The following is an 18,517-nucleotide window of genomic DNA, read 5'->3' on the forward strand; positions in this document are numbered from 1 at the left end:
ACCATACAGTAAACAGTTAATTTGCAAACTATTAATCAATTTTCTCAATTTTAACTGTTCCTTCTGCAAATATCAGTCCGTCTTCTCTGATTTCATTGTTCATGCATTTTCGTACCGATCGTGCTTCATTCATGTTCTTGCCTTATCGGTCTTCTGCCAAAATACATTCTATGTCTGATCATCACCATATACTACTTATATGGATATAAGTAGACCACACTACAATATCTTTATCAGTGAATTCACTAAATAGTTATAATATAATTATATGAAGATGTCACACACATAAATACTAGTATATTATGCAGTTCTACTCTGTTGGCTTTATGTATGACATAAAAACCTGTCTCATAAAAAGTCTTTTTGTGGTGGTTTCCCTTTCACACTGTCATTTTCTTGTTTATGATGGTAAAATAATTTGTTCTTGTCAACTATAGGGTTTCTGCAAGATATTTAAAGGTTTTTTTCTCAAGAATTTTTATCTAAGAAAATAAAAATGTATACAATCATAGAAGTAGTATCTTTTTATGAGTCAGTTAAAGCTAGACCACCATGGAATATCTGGAAGCACTGGAAGGCCGTTTCATTTTAGTATGGGTCTCCTCAAATCGCACGAGCGGGACTGTGGATACGCATCGTCAAAGAGTCCCATACTAGGATGAAACGGTCGTTCAGTGCTTTCAGGTTTTGTATGATAGTCTAGCTTTAATTGACTCATGAATTGAACTTTTAAATTAAAATGATCTTCACAAAACCCCCTTCTGATAATCTATTTTCATTGAATCAAATATACATCATCATTATAACAATAAGAGTAATCATTTTTACTTTCTTTCGAAAGTATTTTAATTTCAATTATAGTTTATTATAGTAAGCAAAGATGTATAGTGGCTAGCAGTGGAATTCACGACGCGCGTTTCATCCTATTTGGGACTCGTCAGCTCGATGTACCTGCATCTCAGATTTGAGGTTCACTCTGGGACTCGAAACAAGTACCGTTCGCTTCAAACGTCATCGCGTTATCCACATCGATGGGGAGATTCAAACAAACAATACTAAATGAATTTAAACTTCACCACATTCCACAAGCAAGTGGCTATCAGGACCCAGTGGCTGAATGGATAACACGATGGCGTTTGTAGCGAAAGGTACTGGGTTGGAATCCCAGAGTGAACATCAACTCTGAGATGCAGGTACATCCAGTTGACAAGTCCCAAAGAGGACGAAACGCGCGGTCTCGGGGAATTCATGTTAGCCACTATCCATCTTTGCTTACCATGCTTGTGAATTTAGGCTATATCTATCAATACACACAGTATGCACATATGCCAATTAGAGACTGACCAGTTGCAGTCCCAACAGATCAATGAGAAGATTCAAACAAACAATACTAAATGATTTTATAGTTTATTATAATTTTACAAAATCAAAAAAAATAATTATCTAAATAAACATCGACATATCATCATTACTGAATATAACATATTCAGTAGTACAACAAAGTCTCTAAACTGAACTTTGATTCCTATTGGATTGAAAGTCAATTTGAGATTATATATATCAAGTTACAATGTACATTTTAATATACAAACTTATTTAAGTGTTCATACTCAAAAAAGTGTTCTTATTGAACATTGAATACATATATGGGCCTCTTTGTTTTAAACAAAACTAGCTTCTCTAACTGTTTTATAAGTGTATTTGGATGCATCCGATTTTGATAATCTCTGAACTGATATTAAATGAGAATCATAATTATTTGACTTGACTATCTCTTTTGAATGATGACAATTATGATCAATAATCAATGGTAAAGGACTATTTGTAGTTGGGGAATATTGAAATGATTGAAAGGTTACATTTTCAGGCTTATCGTTACAGATAAGATTATCAATATAATCAGTTTCATTATCAATAGAGATGTTTGTTTTTCGATGAGAATTCTTAGAAGATTTAACATAAATCGGTATTTCTTCTGAATGATCTACAGTTATTGTTGTATTAACACTATCATTATTACTATTATTATTGTCAGTATTATTTGATGGTTCATGATCACCTGATGTAACGTTCTCATCACAGTTATGATCATTATCTTTGCTAACATCATCTTGATTTTTTACTAACAATTGTCGACATTCTTGTTCATCTTTCAATGGTAAAGGCGAATGATGATGACGATGGTGGTGTTTAGTCTTGTTTGGTAAACAAACCTTTAAATTATCCGTATATATTATTCTAGGCGATATAAGCAGATCGTCTTGATGTTGTGGAGTATGAAATGTTTTATAATGAATTTGATCCCTTGAACATATTAACCGATTTGTATCAGGATGACGATAAGTTAACATAGGATTTGGATCAGTATTCATGATAATTGATTGGTGATTGTGTCGTCTAAGTGTTGCTTGTAGTAATGAAATATCTTGGTAGGAAGAAAGCGGATGCTGTTGGTTTCGATGTTCTTGCCGTTGAGGTTTGAGGCGATGCTGAAATGATTTTAAATTTGTAGGGTTTTGTAATTGATTTACTGGATAAACTGGTAGCGAATTACCTCGAAAATGCATTGGATGTCTAGTCGGATTAGGTGACATAGCATAGATTAATGTAGGCGTTTTAGAAGATGACATTTGTTCACATCCTTCATTATTCATTATTGATTCTGTATAAATGATTGACTGGTGACTCATACTCACTGGAGAATTCAATTGTTGTCTACCCATTGGTAAACAATTACGATAATTATTGCTTAACTGGTTTAACCCAATAGCTTCAACATTCTGAATAGTTTGATGTGACCTTCGATCAAAAAATGGAGTTAAACAACGTGAAATATGTGATATTCTATTATCAACTGTTGGAGCTAAACATTGATATTCATTTTCGACATCGAAACGTGAATGAATTGGATTTCTTACACACTGTGGACTATATGTAGATTTATTTAAATTATTCTGTAATTCTGATGTAAACAAAGGTGATTGAGGTGTTGGTCTATTCAATGTGGTATTAAATACAAGTCGAGGTTCAGAATTTCCTTGAATAAGAGGGTAAGAATCTGAAAGAAAAGACAATCGAAAAATATAACATATTATACTGATTGGCAATTATCTTTTATCAGAAGGGGTTTTTGTGGAGATTTAGTATTTTCATAGTTGAAAGCGTGAGTCAATTGAAGCTAGACCACCATCGGACGCCGGCTCAGTGGTCTATCGGTTAAGTGCTCTGGCGCGAGACTGGTAGGTCTTGGGTTCGAATCTGGCGAGGTGGGTTCATGGATGTGTACTGCCGAGGAGTCGCACATTAGGACGAAACGGCCATCCAGTGCTTCCAGGATTTCCATGGTAGTCTAGCTTCAGTTGACTCACACTTTCAATTACTTTTTAAACAAATAATTAGTTAATATTTTGCAAACATGATGTGTCGCTTGACATCGAAAGTCGCTACTGATTTTATATGAAAAAGCAACTCAATGTAAACAGCATGTAGTTTACAGGTAATAATGTCTTCACAGAACCAATTGTTCTTCCTTATCTCTTAGCAAGTTGAAGATCTTAAGGGTACCCATCATCATGAACTAAAAACAGTTGAAGAACTACTGAAAACCCAGGAATCACCAGATAGTTGTTTATTATTGGTCAATAGCTCCTCAATGGTATGCACTTCAAAACCTTCACACCAAAAATACATTACGTAACCATAAATGAGTTAGAATACAACGATCTATTTTTTTCAAACCAAACCAATTCATGGTGTAGAGTAATATCCAGCTGATATAGCCTGTAGATAACCGTCTAACTTTACAGTTTACAACTCCTTAGAAGAATTGCAGGAAATCCATCTCGGGGCTAGTTACTTTTAAATGAATCGAATAATTCAAAAGTTTCAGATATTGAAAATGATTGTTCCAAACAACTCATAATGCATTATATTTTTTAAAATAATATGATTATTATCAGGAGTTTTGTGGATATTATAGTAATTTTAACAGTTGAGATCATAAATCAATTGAAGCTAGACCATCATGGAAAACCTGGAAATACTGGACGGTCATTTCGTCCTATTGTGGGACTCTGTAGCAGTGCGCATCCACGATATCGCCTCACGAGATCCGAACCCAGGACCTATCAGTTCCGCGTGCGTGCGCTTAATCACTAGACCACTGAGCCGGCATCCAACGGTGTTAATGTCTAATTTCAACCGATCCACGAAGTTGAGCGACATTCAACTATTAAAAAAACAATATCAATCAGTTAACTAGTATTTTCTATAAAATTATTAGAGTGAGTAACTCAGCTAATGAGCAAGTCGCTTCAAGGTCACGTCGCATATATCAAACAGAAAACTATCCAAACAAAGTTGACGATTAGTTTCAATCACAAAAACGTAGTAAAATTTACTTAAGATTAAAAATTAGATTGAGGCTTTAGGATTAGAATTTATAGTTTAGGGTCAGAGTTGAGGATTAAGTTACGTATAGAAGAACTTTAAAATCGTATCCTTAATCTTAAACTCGAATCTTAATTGATAACCTTAAATTGTAAAACTTAATCCTACTACTACTACTACTAATAATAATAATAATAATAATAAATCCTTAACTTGAAAATTAATCTTCAATCTGTATTCTAATTAACTAAACAGGGTCAATAATTCATTCATCAAAGTAGTTTAAAGTATCGTTTAAACTCATTCCGTTTTTATGTTATTTACTTAAATCATATTACATTATGTTGTGAATGAAAACTATTAGACATTAACACCGTTGGATACCGGCTCAGTGGTCTATCGGTTAAGTGCTCTGGCGCGAGACTGATAGATACTGAGTTTGAATCTCGCTCGCGGGTAGGGATCGTGGATGCGCACTGCTGAGGAGTCCCACAATAGGACGAAACGGCCGTCCAGTGTTTCTAGGTTTTCCATGGTGATCTAGCTTCAATTGACTCATGATTTCAACTATGAAAATATTAGTAAACAGTTTAGAGTCAAACCATCTGTTATTTTTAAGTAATATAAGTATTATATATGGGTTTTGTGGTTAATGTTAATGTATATTATTTATTTACTATTATTATCCCTACTACTGACTAATGTGTTTTCATTCTAAATGAATTCTAATGATATGATTAATGGATTTATGACATGTTTATAAATGATTTTAGAATATCGTCCCCTGTTTTTCTTTTTCTAATGATTACGTATATGTGTACATGTAATGGAAGTAATAGAAACACACTATTATTCTATTCATAGTTTTAAGTGTTGAAAGATATTTATCTAAATGAAATAGAGAAATAGGATAGAACTCATTGGTTGTGTATAAAAGATTCTACTCTTATCTGTTCTACAAAAAGATCTAACAAAGTTCATATTATTTTGGCTATCAGGACTTAGTCGCTAAAAGGATAACACGATGGTGTTTGAAGCGAAAGGTACTGGGTTCGAGTCCCAGAGTGAACATCAACTCTGAGATGCAGGTACATCCAGCTGATGATTCCCAAATGGGACGAAACGCGCGTCTTGGATTCCACTGCTAGCCACTATCCATATTCGCTTATAAAGCTTGTGACTTCAGGCAATATCGAGGCAGTCCGTACAATGTGCACATATGCCAATAAGAGACTGATCAATTGCAGTCCTTAATAACAATCGGAAGATACAAGTAAACAATACCATGTGAATCTTTATTTTGTTAAGGTTTGTATTTTCTTGTTCTTAGTGTTCAGATCTGCAACTGATCAGTTTCTGTTGGCAAATGTACATTCTGAGTGGCTCATTTAGTCAGGAATTTTTATTAAAGTTGGATGATGCCTAAGAGTGGAATTTAAGACGCTGGTTTCATACTATTTGGTTCTGGATAATTAAATGTGTTTACAAAGAAATTTTATAAATGCTTCAATAAACTACCACCTTCGTCGTCTACTTTATTACGTTTAAAGTGGGGTGAAGTTATTGGACATTCATGTCGAAAGTTTAGTCTCTGCTAGGGACTGAAATAAGCTGGAAATAGAGTGGAAATCAGAAATCATTAGATCTCTTTTTCAGTCTCCTAAGAAACGCGAAGTCAAGAACTCATGACCAGTTGAATTTGAGACTTTTTTATGTTGTTGTGAAGACAATAGCTTTTAACAAAAATGAGTCGAACCCGATAAATAACATTTTTATTTCTAGTTGATTTTGATTACTGCACTAACACCATCCATAAAGTTCCCCCAGTTTATGGCAACCAATGATGTGAGTTAATTTTTAGTTGAAAAACTTCAATAAGTTCCCCATCTCCATATCATGTTACTTTCTTCACTAGTTTTGGGCGACCAACTAGTGTATGGATTACGATTCTACAAATGCCATATTGGATCTCAACATTTCGGTGGTAACGCATCTGGGTAAGGTATAGATCGATGCACTTTTCGAATCTCTGAAGATATTTAACTTAACTTGAGATCACGGATATGTCTTCCCAACAAATATCAGTTAGCATAGAATTTAAGCTTACGTTCTCATGACAGCTGTCGCCGACGAATTAACATTGAAATAGTTGAAATCCCACATTGAGTCACTTTGATGACCACACTGTACAGTCAATCAACAGAACTCGATTAGCACTAGGAATCAGATAGTATAGTTTTGATCAACAATCGTTGGCTGGTCCGAAATCGGGACTATTCATAGCGTGCTCGGATGGTCGAGTATAGAAACGTCCCATTCTCCTGCTAACATACCATCTCAGAGTCAAGCGCCAGGTAAAAACTTTCAAATGAGGTAATCTATTGAGAAAGGTTTATTATGCGTCTACTTGGGCTCTCAGTCTACATATCATTGTCTGAGTCAGAAAAACAGTCGCATACGCATCCGTGATTTATGTATACTATAGTTTGGTTACATAATTCAGTCGTACTACACATTTCAGTCTTTTCATTTTCATAATGGCTTTGGTATACTATAGGAACTGAATCAGACGAGAAAACGCTACACAGCCATTAAATGTAACTGACGATTCTAAACAAATCTAGTTTCATTTCAATTAACAGAAATGTTATCAATACAAAGAATTTTATTTCGCTACACAATGTCATGCATAATACAACCCTCCAAGATGTTGTAATTTAGATTCGACCTAAATGTGTAGGTTTAAAAGATAACTAAAAAGATAGCACTTACCATGTGGATTTTGAAGCATATCAGTCGATAAAGTAATCGATTTCTCTGTAGCACCAATAGATCTATCATTAATACATGACATTTCATTAGAATTTATTGTAATATCTGTTGCACTGATCATATTATCTGGCATCACAGGATAGAATGATGCAGTATTTCTTGATAGTTCAATTGGCTATAGTTTTAAAAAAGAACACAATAAATGAAAATGTTGATAGGTTTATAGGGCAAGTAGTAAGCTTACTTTTATGATAGCATTAAAGACCAACGAACGATTCATGATCACACACTGTCTGTCTCATATATATACTTAAACTTCACTATATAAAACACGGTTAATTCAATAGTTTGCACTCATTCACTACTCATGGCGTAATGAAATTATCATTGAATTCGTGAAATACAAACAGATCAATAGTTAATAAGCTCATTATCCACATGGACGGTTGAATCACTTCAGAAACTGCTCATAGAAGTACATTTCTAAAAACAACTTCAAATTTCAATCAAAATTTAGCCAAAAGTGAGAAAAAATCTAGGGAAGAATATCATTATCAATGACTAAAGCCTATAGAAATATCAACCAAACTACCATTTAGTTACCATAGGGGTTATGTAGAGATTGTTCTAGTTTAATATCATGGACTGATCTTGACTACATAACCTAACAAAACCAGGATGTACTGAGCAACTATTTCGTCCTAGCATCCTACCAGAAAGCATACCCATTAATTTTGGTCTCGTAATCGAACGTTTAACTTTTAGACCACTGACTTATCATCCAAATATGTAGTTATCTAACTTCAATGGGTTTACGATATTATTTAACCATCTTCTAATGTCATTGGTGCATAACTTCCTCACTCTCGATATAGCTGAACTCTACTAGTAATTCTTTTTAATCAGGACGCTGGGGATTATTTAGTTGTTTTAATTATCACTTTAACAATCTATTGGTTCTATGAAAATCAGTTTTTAGTCATGATCGAATTAATGAAAGTGCTATAGATGACGTTCACTGTCTATGACACTAAAAGAACAACGTTATCTTTGTAAAATTCATCATAGTAGACTATTATCAGTTTTAAATATCCTAAAGAAAACATGAACCTAAAATGAATAATCTTAGAAATTTCTCATGACTTTATTTCTGTTTGTATTATAGATTGATGGATGAATAAGTGACTATTTGCATGAGTATATACACTTGAAAAGTTAATTTGCCTGTAACCCAAAACTTTCAAAAAACAATTCATAAAAATAATAAACCTGTTATCAATTTCAATAGTTGAGATCATGAGTCAATTGAAACTAGACTACCATGGAAAACCCGGAGGCACTGAATGGCCGTTTCGTCCCATTGTGGGACTCCTCAGTAGTATACATCCACGATCGCGCCTCGCAAGATTCGAACACAGGACCTTCCAGGTTTTCCATGGTGATCTAGCTTCAATCGACTCATGATCTCAACTATTGAAATTACTATAATATCCACAAAACCCCTTCTGATATTAAACCTGTTATCAACTGATAAAAAGTTAATTAATCCATATTATGTATTTATTGTAAGTGAATATGTTTGCTTTGATTGTCAGTACCTTCGATATGATGACGGAGTAATTAAACTTGATAGTTGATCATTTATTCCATTGGAAAGTGAATAATTCTCATATCCACCAATCATTTATCTGTTAAACAACTGATCATTCTTATACTTGTGTCCGTCATTTTATATAAAGATGTATTATATAGTTAGGAGAAAAACGTTTTCTACTGGGCAGCTATCTTATCATCTGATATTGATCACATTAACAGTTGTCACTCAGCCACATATTATAATTTCATATTAACAGTCAATAAGATCACTTCATTCATTAATTTAACATTATATATATATATATATATATATATATATATATATATATGGATGGTGGCTAGCAGTGGAATCCAGGACGCGCGTTTCATCCTATTTGGGACTCGTCAGCTCAATGTACCTACCTCTCAGAGTTGATGTTCACTCTGGGACTCGCACGCAGTATCATTCACTTCAAACGCCATCGCGTTATCCACTCAGCTACTGAGCCCTCATAGCCACTTGCTTGTGCAGTGTTGTGAAGTAACCATAAATGATTAATTCACAACAGTAGCAACGTGGATAAAAGTCGATATTTAGAATATCGATTGTATTGGATCAGATTGGCTTATTTCAATCATTCGATCTTGCAAGTTGAAACAACTCGATCACTTCTCATTATTAGTTTTTGGACATACGATCTGTTGCTGAGTATTGAATTCACTGATTTTTGAAAATCGAGAATTTGTTCACAGTGTCATTAAATCTTAATTTAGAACAAGTTTGACGTATGAAAATAACCTAACTTACCGCACATATTGTTTCATTATTGTCTTGATTACTTTTTAAGTTGCAACCATTCGGATTCGATCTAAAGGTACCGTCTGAAATTAAGTGTATTAGTAGTTAAAAAAATTAGTGAGTAGACTTTAGCAAATAGTATTTAAATTACTGATAAGAATTAATAATGTAAGTTCTGTAGTTTAAGTGTTTACGTAAAAAATTAAGTTCACTCAAATTTCATAAATATCTCTCTGTTCTATAGGAGGTCGACTATAGTTCGGATAGCCCGGCAGTAATGTTTCAAACAATAAGACAGGAGGACGCTGGTTTAAATCTCTGTAGAACATCAGTTACTATGGCTTTAGGGGGTACAATTTGCTGACGAGTGCCAACTAGCACAAAACCTATGTCAAAATCGATGTCATGTCACCTACATCCAACACCCTAACATCTTAAATTATGTTGTAGTGGCTGGCCTATGTCGAGCTGGCATAGGTTATTCTAGTTTTTGGACAGAATAATCTACTCATTCTTCTTAAACTACTTTTTGACCTTGTCACTTATTGGCTTATGAACCCTGATTGTTTTTTATGTAAGCGCATGTGTGTACATTTTCTTATCCTATTTATCAAATAAACGTAACTTATTTTTGTCTGACTATAAATGTCGATTCACTCTTGATTAAATCAAGTAGACTCCCATGCCTTCTCCATCACGCGTCATTTCGCTTCGGTTCCTTTGATCGTCTGTCTGGATCAATGGTTGTTTGAAATATAAATATTCGAAATCCATTCTCGTCGTTGACTTATTTAATTCCTTTATTCACTAACGCGAGTTAAGTTGATGATTAAATACAAGGATTGACAACATGTATAAATTGATAACGAACATCCGTCCGATCTATTTTGAAAGAATGAAAACTCAGAAAAACATTTTTTCTGATGTCAATTGTTAGATTTCTGTCACTAAAGGAGAACATCATTCAACCATGGGTCTTGTATCTAATCATCTTATGGATTCCATATAAACACTGTTACATTCATATAGGTAAGTACTGGTTGAGTTTACATTCCCAAATCATAGCCCACGAATCAATCTAAAATCACATTTGTCAAACCAATATGTTGACCATCGACCAAACTATAGTTGCTTTTCACTGAAAAAAATGCCATCAAATGTTCACAAGATCATAAGAAAAGTATTGACTAACTGTAGTGAATGAGAATACGGGTGGAGACAATCGAATGTATTTAAGCACAAATTACAGACTATCTCACTAAATTCTGATAACCATACAGTAAACAGTTAATTTGCAAATAACAATCAATTGTGTCAATCTTAACTGTTCCTTCTGCAAATATCAGTCCATCTTCTCTGATTTCATTGTTCATGCATTTTCGTACCGATCGCGCTCCATTTCTGTTCTTTGCTTATCGGTCTTCTGCCAAAAAACATGCTATGCCAGACCATCACCATATATTACTTATGTGGATATAAGTAGACCATACCACATAACAAGTGATTGAATAAGTTTAAATAAAAACGAGATGGAGTGTTATTGCACTTCAATAGTTCTTGGCCTTAGAATTGAGGTTAGGATTTAAGTTAAGACTAGGATTGTGTTGAGAATAGATTGTGATGTCGGAAGTATGATTTGTGGATAAGATGAGGTTTCAGGAGTAGGCTGGTGAAAGAGGTTTGAGGTTAAGATTAGGATTCATAGTAAATATCAATCAACTCTATATCCTAATCTTGAAGTTCAACCACAATTCATAACAATAAATTTTAATAACTTGTAGTCAAATTTGAAAAGTCCATCATTCATGTGAAAAAAACATTTTATGTAAATTGTTTGATTGTATATTATAATTTTCTAACTTCCAGTTGAACTTCATTGAAATCATAAACCCACCAATGTTAGACTTGGAAGCACGAGACGACATTTCATTCTAATGTGAGACACCTCGGATCTCTCGAGGCGGGATCGTGGATGCGCATTGCTGAGGAGCACCATAATAAAATGAAACGGTCGTCCAGTGCCTCCACATAGTGGTCTATCTTCAATTGACTCACGAATTCAACTATGTAATTACTTGAATCTCCACAAAACCCCTTCTGATAATTACAAAAAATGTTTTGTTTATCTAGTAAGAGTCCTCATTTATCTTTATCAATTAATTATACTTGTGGAAATCTATGCTTTCATCAATTATTCAATATTAAAGAACTTACGTACAAACAGATATATGATTTTATAATGATAACCCTAATGTCAAACTTAATTAGTAAACAGTTGTTATTTCTTTCTTAAAAGAGTAAAGACAGTAATTCACTTAGTATTGTTTGTTTGAATCTTCCCATCGATTTGTTAGGACTGCAACCGGTCAGTCTCTAATTGGCATCTGTGCATACTGTGCGTATTGCCTCGATATAGCCTAAATTCACAAGCATGGTAAGTAAAGATGGATAGTGGCTAGCAGTGGAATCCAGGTATATCCAACTGACGAGTTCCAAATAGGACGAAACGCGCGTCCTGGATTCCACTGCTACCCACTATCCATCATTGCTTACCATGCAAGTAAAGATAGTAGTTTCATTGTTGGAAAAAGAAAATTTTTAGTACCAATATTGACAATCGATTGCCCAAACTGTTTAAGTCCAACTATAAAACTAACTGTTTATAAGTTTGTGTCAAATCTTTATTTAAACTACAATAACAATTACCTTTATGTATAAACAAACTGTTTTGTTTTATTCATTATTTGAAAGTTACTAAGGAAGAAACTTATGACTTATGAAGAAGAATTTCATGGTTTGATTCTTCTTCTTCTGATGATGATGACTTATCTCTCCCCCTCCCCTTTTTCTATTAGATATATGTTTGTGTGTTTATCGATGATTTATTTACTCTTTATAGTATAAACAAATCACTGTTGACATCATTGTAAACAAAAACAATATAATGATTTATAAATAGGAGATCCATATGTATGATCTAACAATTAAGTGAATATATTTATCATTAGGTCCTGTCAATTGTGAATTATTAAGTCTATCGGTTAAGTGCTCCTCCGCGAGACCAGTAGGTCCTGGGTTCGAATCTCGCTTGCGGGGCGGGATTGTGGATGCGCACTGCTTAGGAGTCCCACAATAGGACGGAACGGCCGTCCAGTGCTTCCAGGTTTTCCATGGTGATCTAGCTTCAATTGACTCATGATTCCAACTATGAAAAATGATGTACTTACATTCAGAGCTGATTTGTAAACATGCAGAAGTCAGGGATATTACGACAGTCTTTATGATATTTACTATCAACTTCTTATTAGAACTTAGTATGAAGAAATATGCCTATCATTTTTTCCTTATAAGTTAGGCTTGTTCAACTAAGTTAACAAAAAATTCAAACGTAGCTAGTGTAATAGAGCACGAGAAGTCATTCTAGAATGAACAGAAGATCTCCAAAGACTGTTACGTAAATACGGTCTCTTGTTAAGAGTTAACCCCAGAATGACCATTGAATTTGAGTTTGACAAAGAGCATAGAGTTCACTATGCTTTGACATTTATTACGTTTGCTAAGGAGATCAAAGAATTACTCATTTTTTTGTTGGTAATGCTAGATATTTACTAGTAATCCAAACGGCATTTGGTTTTTTTTATACTTCCGTCCTTTATATGACGTTTAGTCTTTTCTAATTAGATATCACTACTTTTAGTACGCTAACTTTTTAAGTGACGCATTTTAAGTTATCGTGCTTAAATCTTATGTTTTTCTTACACTTCGGCTCCTTCTTGAATTAGCGGATAATTGTTGAAGTGTTGTATGCCAGCTGTAGTCAGCGTGTCCCTAATAGAACTATGCGCATGAGATTAGATTAATCTCTTTTAAATACGCAAGTATCTTCGGCCGACCGGAGAGCATAACAGCAAACAGTCTAATCAAGACTTAAAAATTTTGTAAACCCATACTTAGGTACTCAGAAACGAAATCACTCAAATTTGTTATTTTTTTCATACTACTGACCAAATTAGCTTCATCAACTAATTTACTATAATCTGAAAGTTATCTGTTAGCTAACAGACGACAGTCATGGATTCAGAATTCTGTATTATTGATACCACTTATTAATATACGCTACAAACTCCTCCTGCAGCTCTTTTAGAGTTACTGCCGGTCCCAAGCCCGGGTAAAGGAGGAGAGTTGGGCATGGGGTTAGCGACCCCATCCTGTAGAAAAACTAACTCGCTAAAAGAACGCTAACCGGAAAAAATAATTCAAACCATTTAAACTCTGCCCTGGGAGTTGAAGAAATAACCAGATATGAAAAAGATGAATAACAACTGGAAAGAACTGGAAAAGATTACCCAGGACAGAGTTGGATGGAGAATGCTGGTTGGCGGTCTATGCTCCTCCACGAGGGGTAACAGGCGTAAGTAAGTAAGTAACAAACCTTCTTCGCTAAATTTACGCTCAGTGAGTTTAATTGTCAACATACGAACAGTGATATTTGATTTCGCAAACTTATACGAACAATGAAGATAGAAAGTGACCCTTTTGTTATGTCATCCTATTGATAAATGCATACCTTACAGGTCAGTAATTTTAACAGATGTAAATTTACTACTAAAATCAATCTGTTAGTATATATATCAAACTGAACTCACCTTTCAAGTAAGATTTAGAAGTTGGCACTGGTAATAAAAGTGTTTTCCGTCTTGTCAAATAAATCAATACCATTATAGCAATTAATAAAATGATAAATACAATTATTAAGCAAATTACTGCAACTTCACTGATAACAAAACTGTTCGATTGATTATTTCCATCATTATTATGATTGGTTATATAGTTTTCATCATGTCCATATGGATATGGTTGTATTATACCTCGGTGTTTTTCGCGTTTTAAATCAGATAGCTGTTGATAACCTGAAGAATATTGATTTCTAACATTCTTATCATTCTGTTGATGATCTAGTGAAGATTTTATATCCCAAATATTTTTAAATTGAGTAAATTTCGGTGGATAACGTTTATTAGATTCCATGCTACTGCTAGCTGAATTCTCTTGTCCATTCATTCTTTGATGTGAACCAATGTTATTATTGTTATTGTTATGATTGTTAACGTTTAAATTAGAATTAACATGACCAGGTAACATTGGCATATTAGCTTGTTCAATATGTCCAATGATTGTTTGACCTACTGAAGAAGATGGATCATTTAATTTGTTGCGGTTAGTAACTAAAGATGGATTTAGATAATTTGTTAAATGTGGTAATCTAACAAGATGTGGAAATTCATTTGGATCAATTACTAACTGAACCCAAATAGGTGTGGCACAACGTTTTGGTATACCATGATCACATGCTTCGAAACGTAGTACATATGCGATAGGATTCATAGGATTTTGATTCAAATTTGTATTTTGTTCTAATGGTTGTATAAAATGATCAGATTGTGAATAGAGATTAGGTGATAAGGATAGAATCCCAGTATCTGAATTCAAAACGAACAAATTATCTGTATTGCCAGCACCAATTTCATAAGTAATTTTAGCATTTTCATTAATATCAGCATCAGTGGCTTCAATTTGTAGCAATGGTCTAGATTCGGTTAAACTGGAAGCTTCACCTAGGGAAAAAATAGAGTTGGATTACTGATTAGGATGTTTAATTTATAGAGTGATGTAGATAGTTTTCATCACAAACTAATAAAAATTCACAATATGTTGAAACTAACCTTCAGTAACAATCGGCTTTAAAAGATTGAAATTTCCGTTGATTATTTCAATAAATAAGCCATCACAGACTGATCCCAGTTTGATAAACTTTTACAACCAGGAAACACTAGATATCTATTTCGCCTTAACATGGGACTTCATAGAAGCGTACCTATTCGACTCCATCGGCGATCAAAGTCATATGTGATGCAGTTACCCACCAATGATATTAGGATATGGTTGTACAATATAGTGAAGTTGTATGAGCATAGAAATGAATCTAAAGACCAAACGTTCTCTGTAGCACTTGAATGTTATATTTTCGATCTCCGATGGAGTCGTAATGCCTGATAATGAGGAGTACCATACTAGAATGAAACAGTTATCCAGTACTTCTTGGTTCTTAAAGACTATCTGGTCTAGATTAGTTGATTATAGATATCTATGAAATCAAACAATCTTCACAAAGTGCTAATGGTAACAATTAGTTAATGGCTTAAATACTGGTAATTATCTGAAAAAACGAATATATGGACTATTATTTTTAAGATTTCAGAAATATCCAGTTCAAAATGAGTAGTGGTTCATTTTAAGCAAAGCTACTATGGAAGCGACTAATTCGAGGATATTTGTTTCTTAAATATACTCTTTTCAACTTTTGTTTAATTTTGATAGATGATGGTCTAACATCAATCGACTCATGATCTCAATCGAAAACTTAACAATCTCCACAACCCCATACTGATAATTACCATGGCCTAAGTGGTCTGCAGGTTAATCTTTCGCATGTGAGACCCAAGATCCTGGATTCGAGTCCCATGTGAAGGGATCGTGGATGCGCATTGCTCACCAGTGCCACACTTCGACGTCCAGTGCTTCCAGGTTTACAATGGTAGTCTAACATTGATTCATTCATAATATCGATCTAAACCCAACAATCTCCACAGCCTTATGCTGATAAAGTAATATTATCAGTAACTAAACATATCGTATATTAGCCGTCTGATGTCGGCTCAATAGTCTAAAGGCTTAAATGCTTCTCAAGAGGTCTGATGTTTTTGAATTCAGTCCACAGTGTGATCATGGATACAAGAAGTTGAATAACCATTTATTAGAATGAAACAGTTTAACATTTCTTATTAGATTTAAATGATTGTTTAACTGAGTTCAGTTCGCCATGTAAACTGTAAAATATCTGTACCGCAAAAATGCATTGGTAAGATGTGAACTTAACCAGTAAAACTTTATCAAAGAAACGTAACATTAGTCACTATCTAATCAATGGTAAAGAGGTGAAAAATATCCTTTCTTAACTAAATTCACTTAGCATTGTTTGTTTGAATCTTCCTATCGATATGTTAGGACTGCAACTGATCAGTCTCTAATTGGCATCTGTGCATACTGTGCGTATTGCCTCGATATAGCCTAAATTCACAAGCATTGTAAGCAAAGATGGATAGTGGCTAACAGTGGAATCCAGGATGCCCGTTTCATCCTATTTGGCACTCGTCAGATCGATGTACCTGCATCTCAGATTTGACATTCACTCTGGGACTCGAACCCAGTACCTTTCGTTTCAAACGCCATCGCGTTATCCACTCAGCTACTGAGTCCTGATAGCCACTTGCTTGTGGAATGGGGTGAAGTTTAAATCTTTCCTTAACTGTTTTAGTTTAAGACATAGTGAAAATACTTTCATCAGTAAAATACATTTTAATTACCTTCACCATTATTGAAATCATTACTTTTTTCCCTTCTATGAACTAATACAACTGGTATATTTGATTTATCATTATAATTGAATGGCATAGTTTGTTGTATTAAATTATTATTATCATTATTATTGGCACCTTTATTAGTTTGTTTCAATTGATTGTCGCCGTTGTTATGGTGATCATTGTGGGAGGCGGGCCAATTAACTTTCAAATGATCATATTGTTTTGGTTGTAATTCATTTTCTTTTTTATCACTAACTAGTTTATTATTTACCAAATCTAACTTTGATTCTGATTTGGATGATAATGTTGTAGTAGAAATAGCAGGTCTAATGAAAACAGGATCATTATCATTTTCATCCTTATCGAGAAAAAGGAAAAATGTAAAGGGAAAAACATTCAAATAATAAATCGTTAAATATAGTACATAAGTATATCAACAAAAGATCATCCCATAGATTATTAATCATACCGAATCAATGTACTTAACCTCGTTATACATCATAATGATGGGAGAAGTTTAAATCTCTAAAGGAGTGCCAGTTTCCTTCAAGATTAAGAGCATAGTAGAAGGGGTTTTGTGAAGATTTTAGTAATGGTTGAGTGCTTTGGCGCAAGACAGATAAGTTCTGGGTTCGAATCTCGTGTGTGCGGGGTCGTGGCTGTGCACTGCTTAAGAGCATATATTTCTTTATTACACAGAATTATTGCTAAACAAAATACCTACACCAGGTACTATGGTATTTATCGTCAGTACTGTTTATTTGTGATCCAGATTGTTACTACTTACGTCATCCAATTCAGAAACATAATATTCCTGTTCGCGCGCTCAATCGGTTTTTTAAGTGAAAAGACTGAGAAGCAACTACGAAGCTGTCATTGGTAAGGTATATAACTAAGTTAATAAGTCATTGGCGTACATACAGTGGTCCTTCTGTTTCAGACAGGGACATATAAGCCTAGATGTCGAACAAGTGTATAAACAACTTCCTCCCATAATGTGCTTCATTTAAAATACTTGACCAATAGTTTGACTTTGACAAGGAGTGTGAATATCGCCACGTGATATTTCTGTACTCAATCAGCTTATCGTAAATTAAAATGTCTATAGTTTTATTCAAATTTGAAATTAAAAACTCTAGTCACCATCTTAGTGACGTTACTATTATTTGATCATTTTTCGATGTGAATCAAAGTGGAAATCTTGTATTCAATTGTAATGGTGAAGATAATCAATCATACAGGAATGTAAAGTGAGGAATGATTAGAACAAAAAACAAAACAACAATTTAAGCAAAGATGGATAGTAACTAGCAGTGGAATCCACGACGCTCGTTTAATCCTACTTGGGACTCGTCAGTTGGATGCACCTGCATTTCAGAGTTGATGTTCACTCTGGGACTCGAACTCAGTACCCTCGCTTCAAACGCCATCGAGTTATCCACTCGGCCACTGAGTCCTGATAGCCACTTGGTTGTGCGATGGGGTGAGGTTTAAATTCACTTAAAATTGTTTGTTGGAATCTTCTCCAATGATGTTTAGGACTGCAATAGATCAGTCTCTT

The 18,517-nt window shown here is 34.1% G+C and overlaps 1 protein-coding gene across 1 annotated transcript in view; it reads right to left on the minus strand.

The window, feature by feature from the left end:
- Positions 1 to 1,661: 1,661 nt before the first annotated feature.
- Smp_149010 (cadherin-related) overlaps positions 1,662 to 18,517 on the minus strand; it is a gene marked incomplete at both ends in the record, with an annotated part of 26,742 nt that continues 9,886 nt past the window's right edge. Inside the window, 5 exons of the mRNA XM_018791129.1 lie at positions 1,662 to 1,984; positions 2,060 to 3,058; positions 7,162 to 7,336; positions 14,300 to 15,150; positions 16,960 to 17,314. Of these exons, the coding sequence (XP_018645647.1) occupies positions 1,662 to 1,984; positions 2,060 to 3,058; positions 7,162 to 7,336; positions 14,300 to 15,150; positions 16,960 to 17,314 (2,703 nt within the window). The remainder of the gene's footprint in view (positions 1,985 to 2,059; positions 3,059 to 7,161; positions 7,337 to 14,299; positions 15,151 to 16,959; positions 17,315 to 18,517) is intronic.

Source organism: Schistosoma mansoni, assembly GCF_000237925.1.
Source record: "Schistosoma mansoni, WGS project CABG00000000 data, chromosome 4 unplaced supercontig 0032, strain Puerto Rico, whole genome shotgun sequence".
Classification (NCBI taxonomy): domain Eukaryota; kingdom Metazoa; phylum Platyhelminthes; class Trematoda; order Strigeidida; family Schistosomatidae; genus Schistosoma; species Schistosoma mansoni.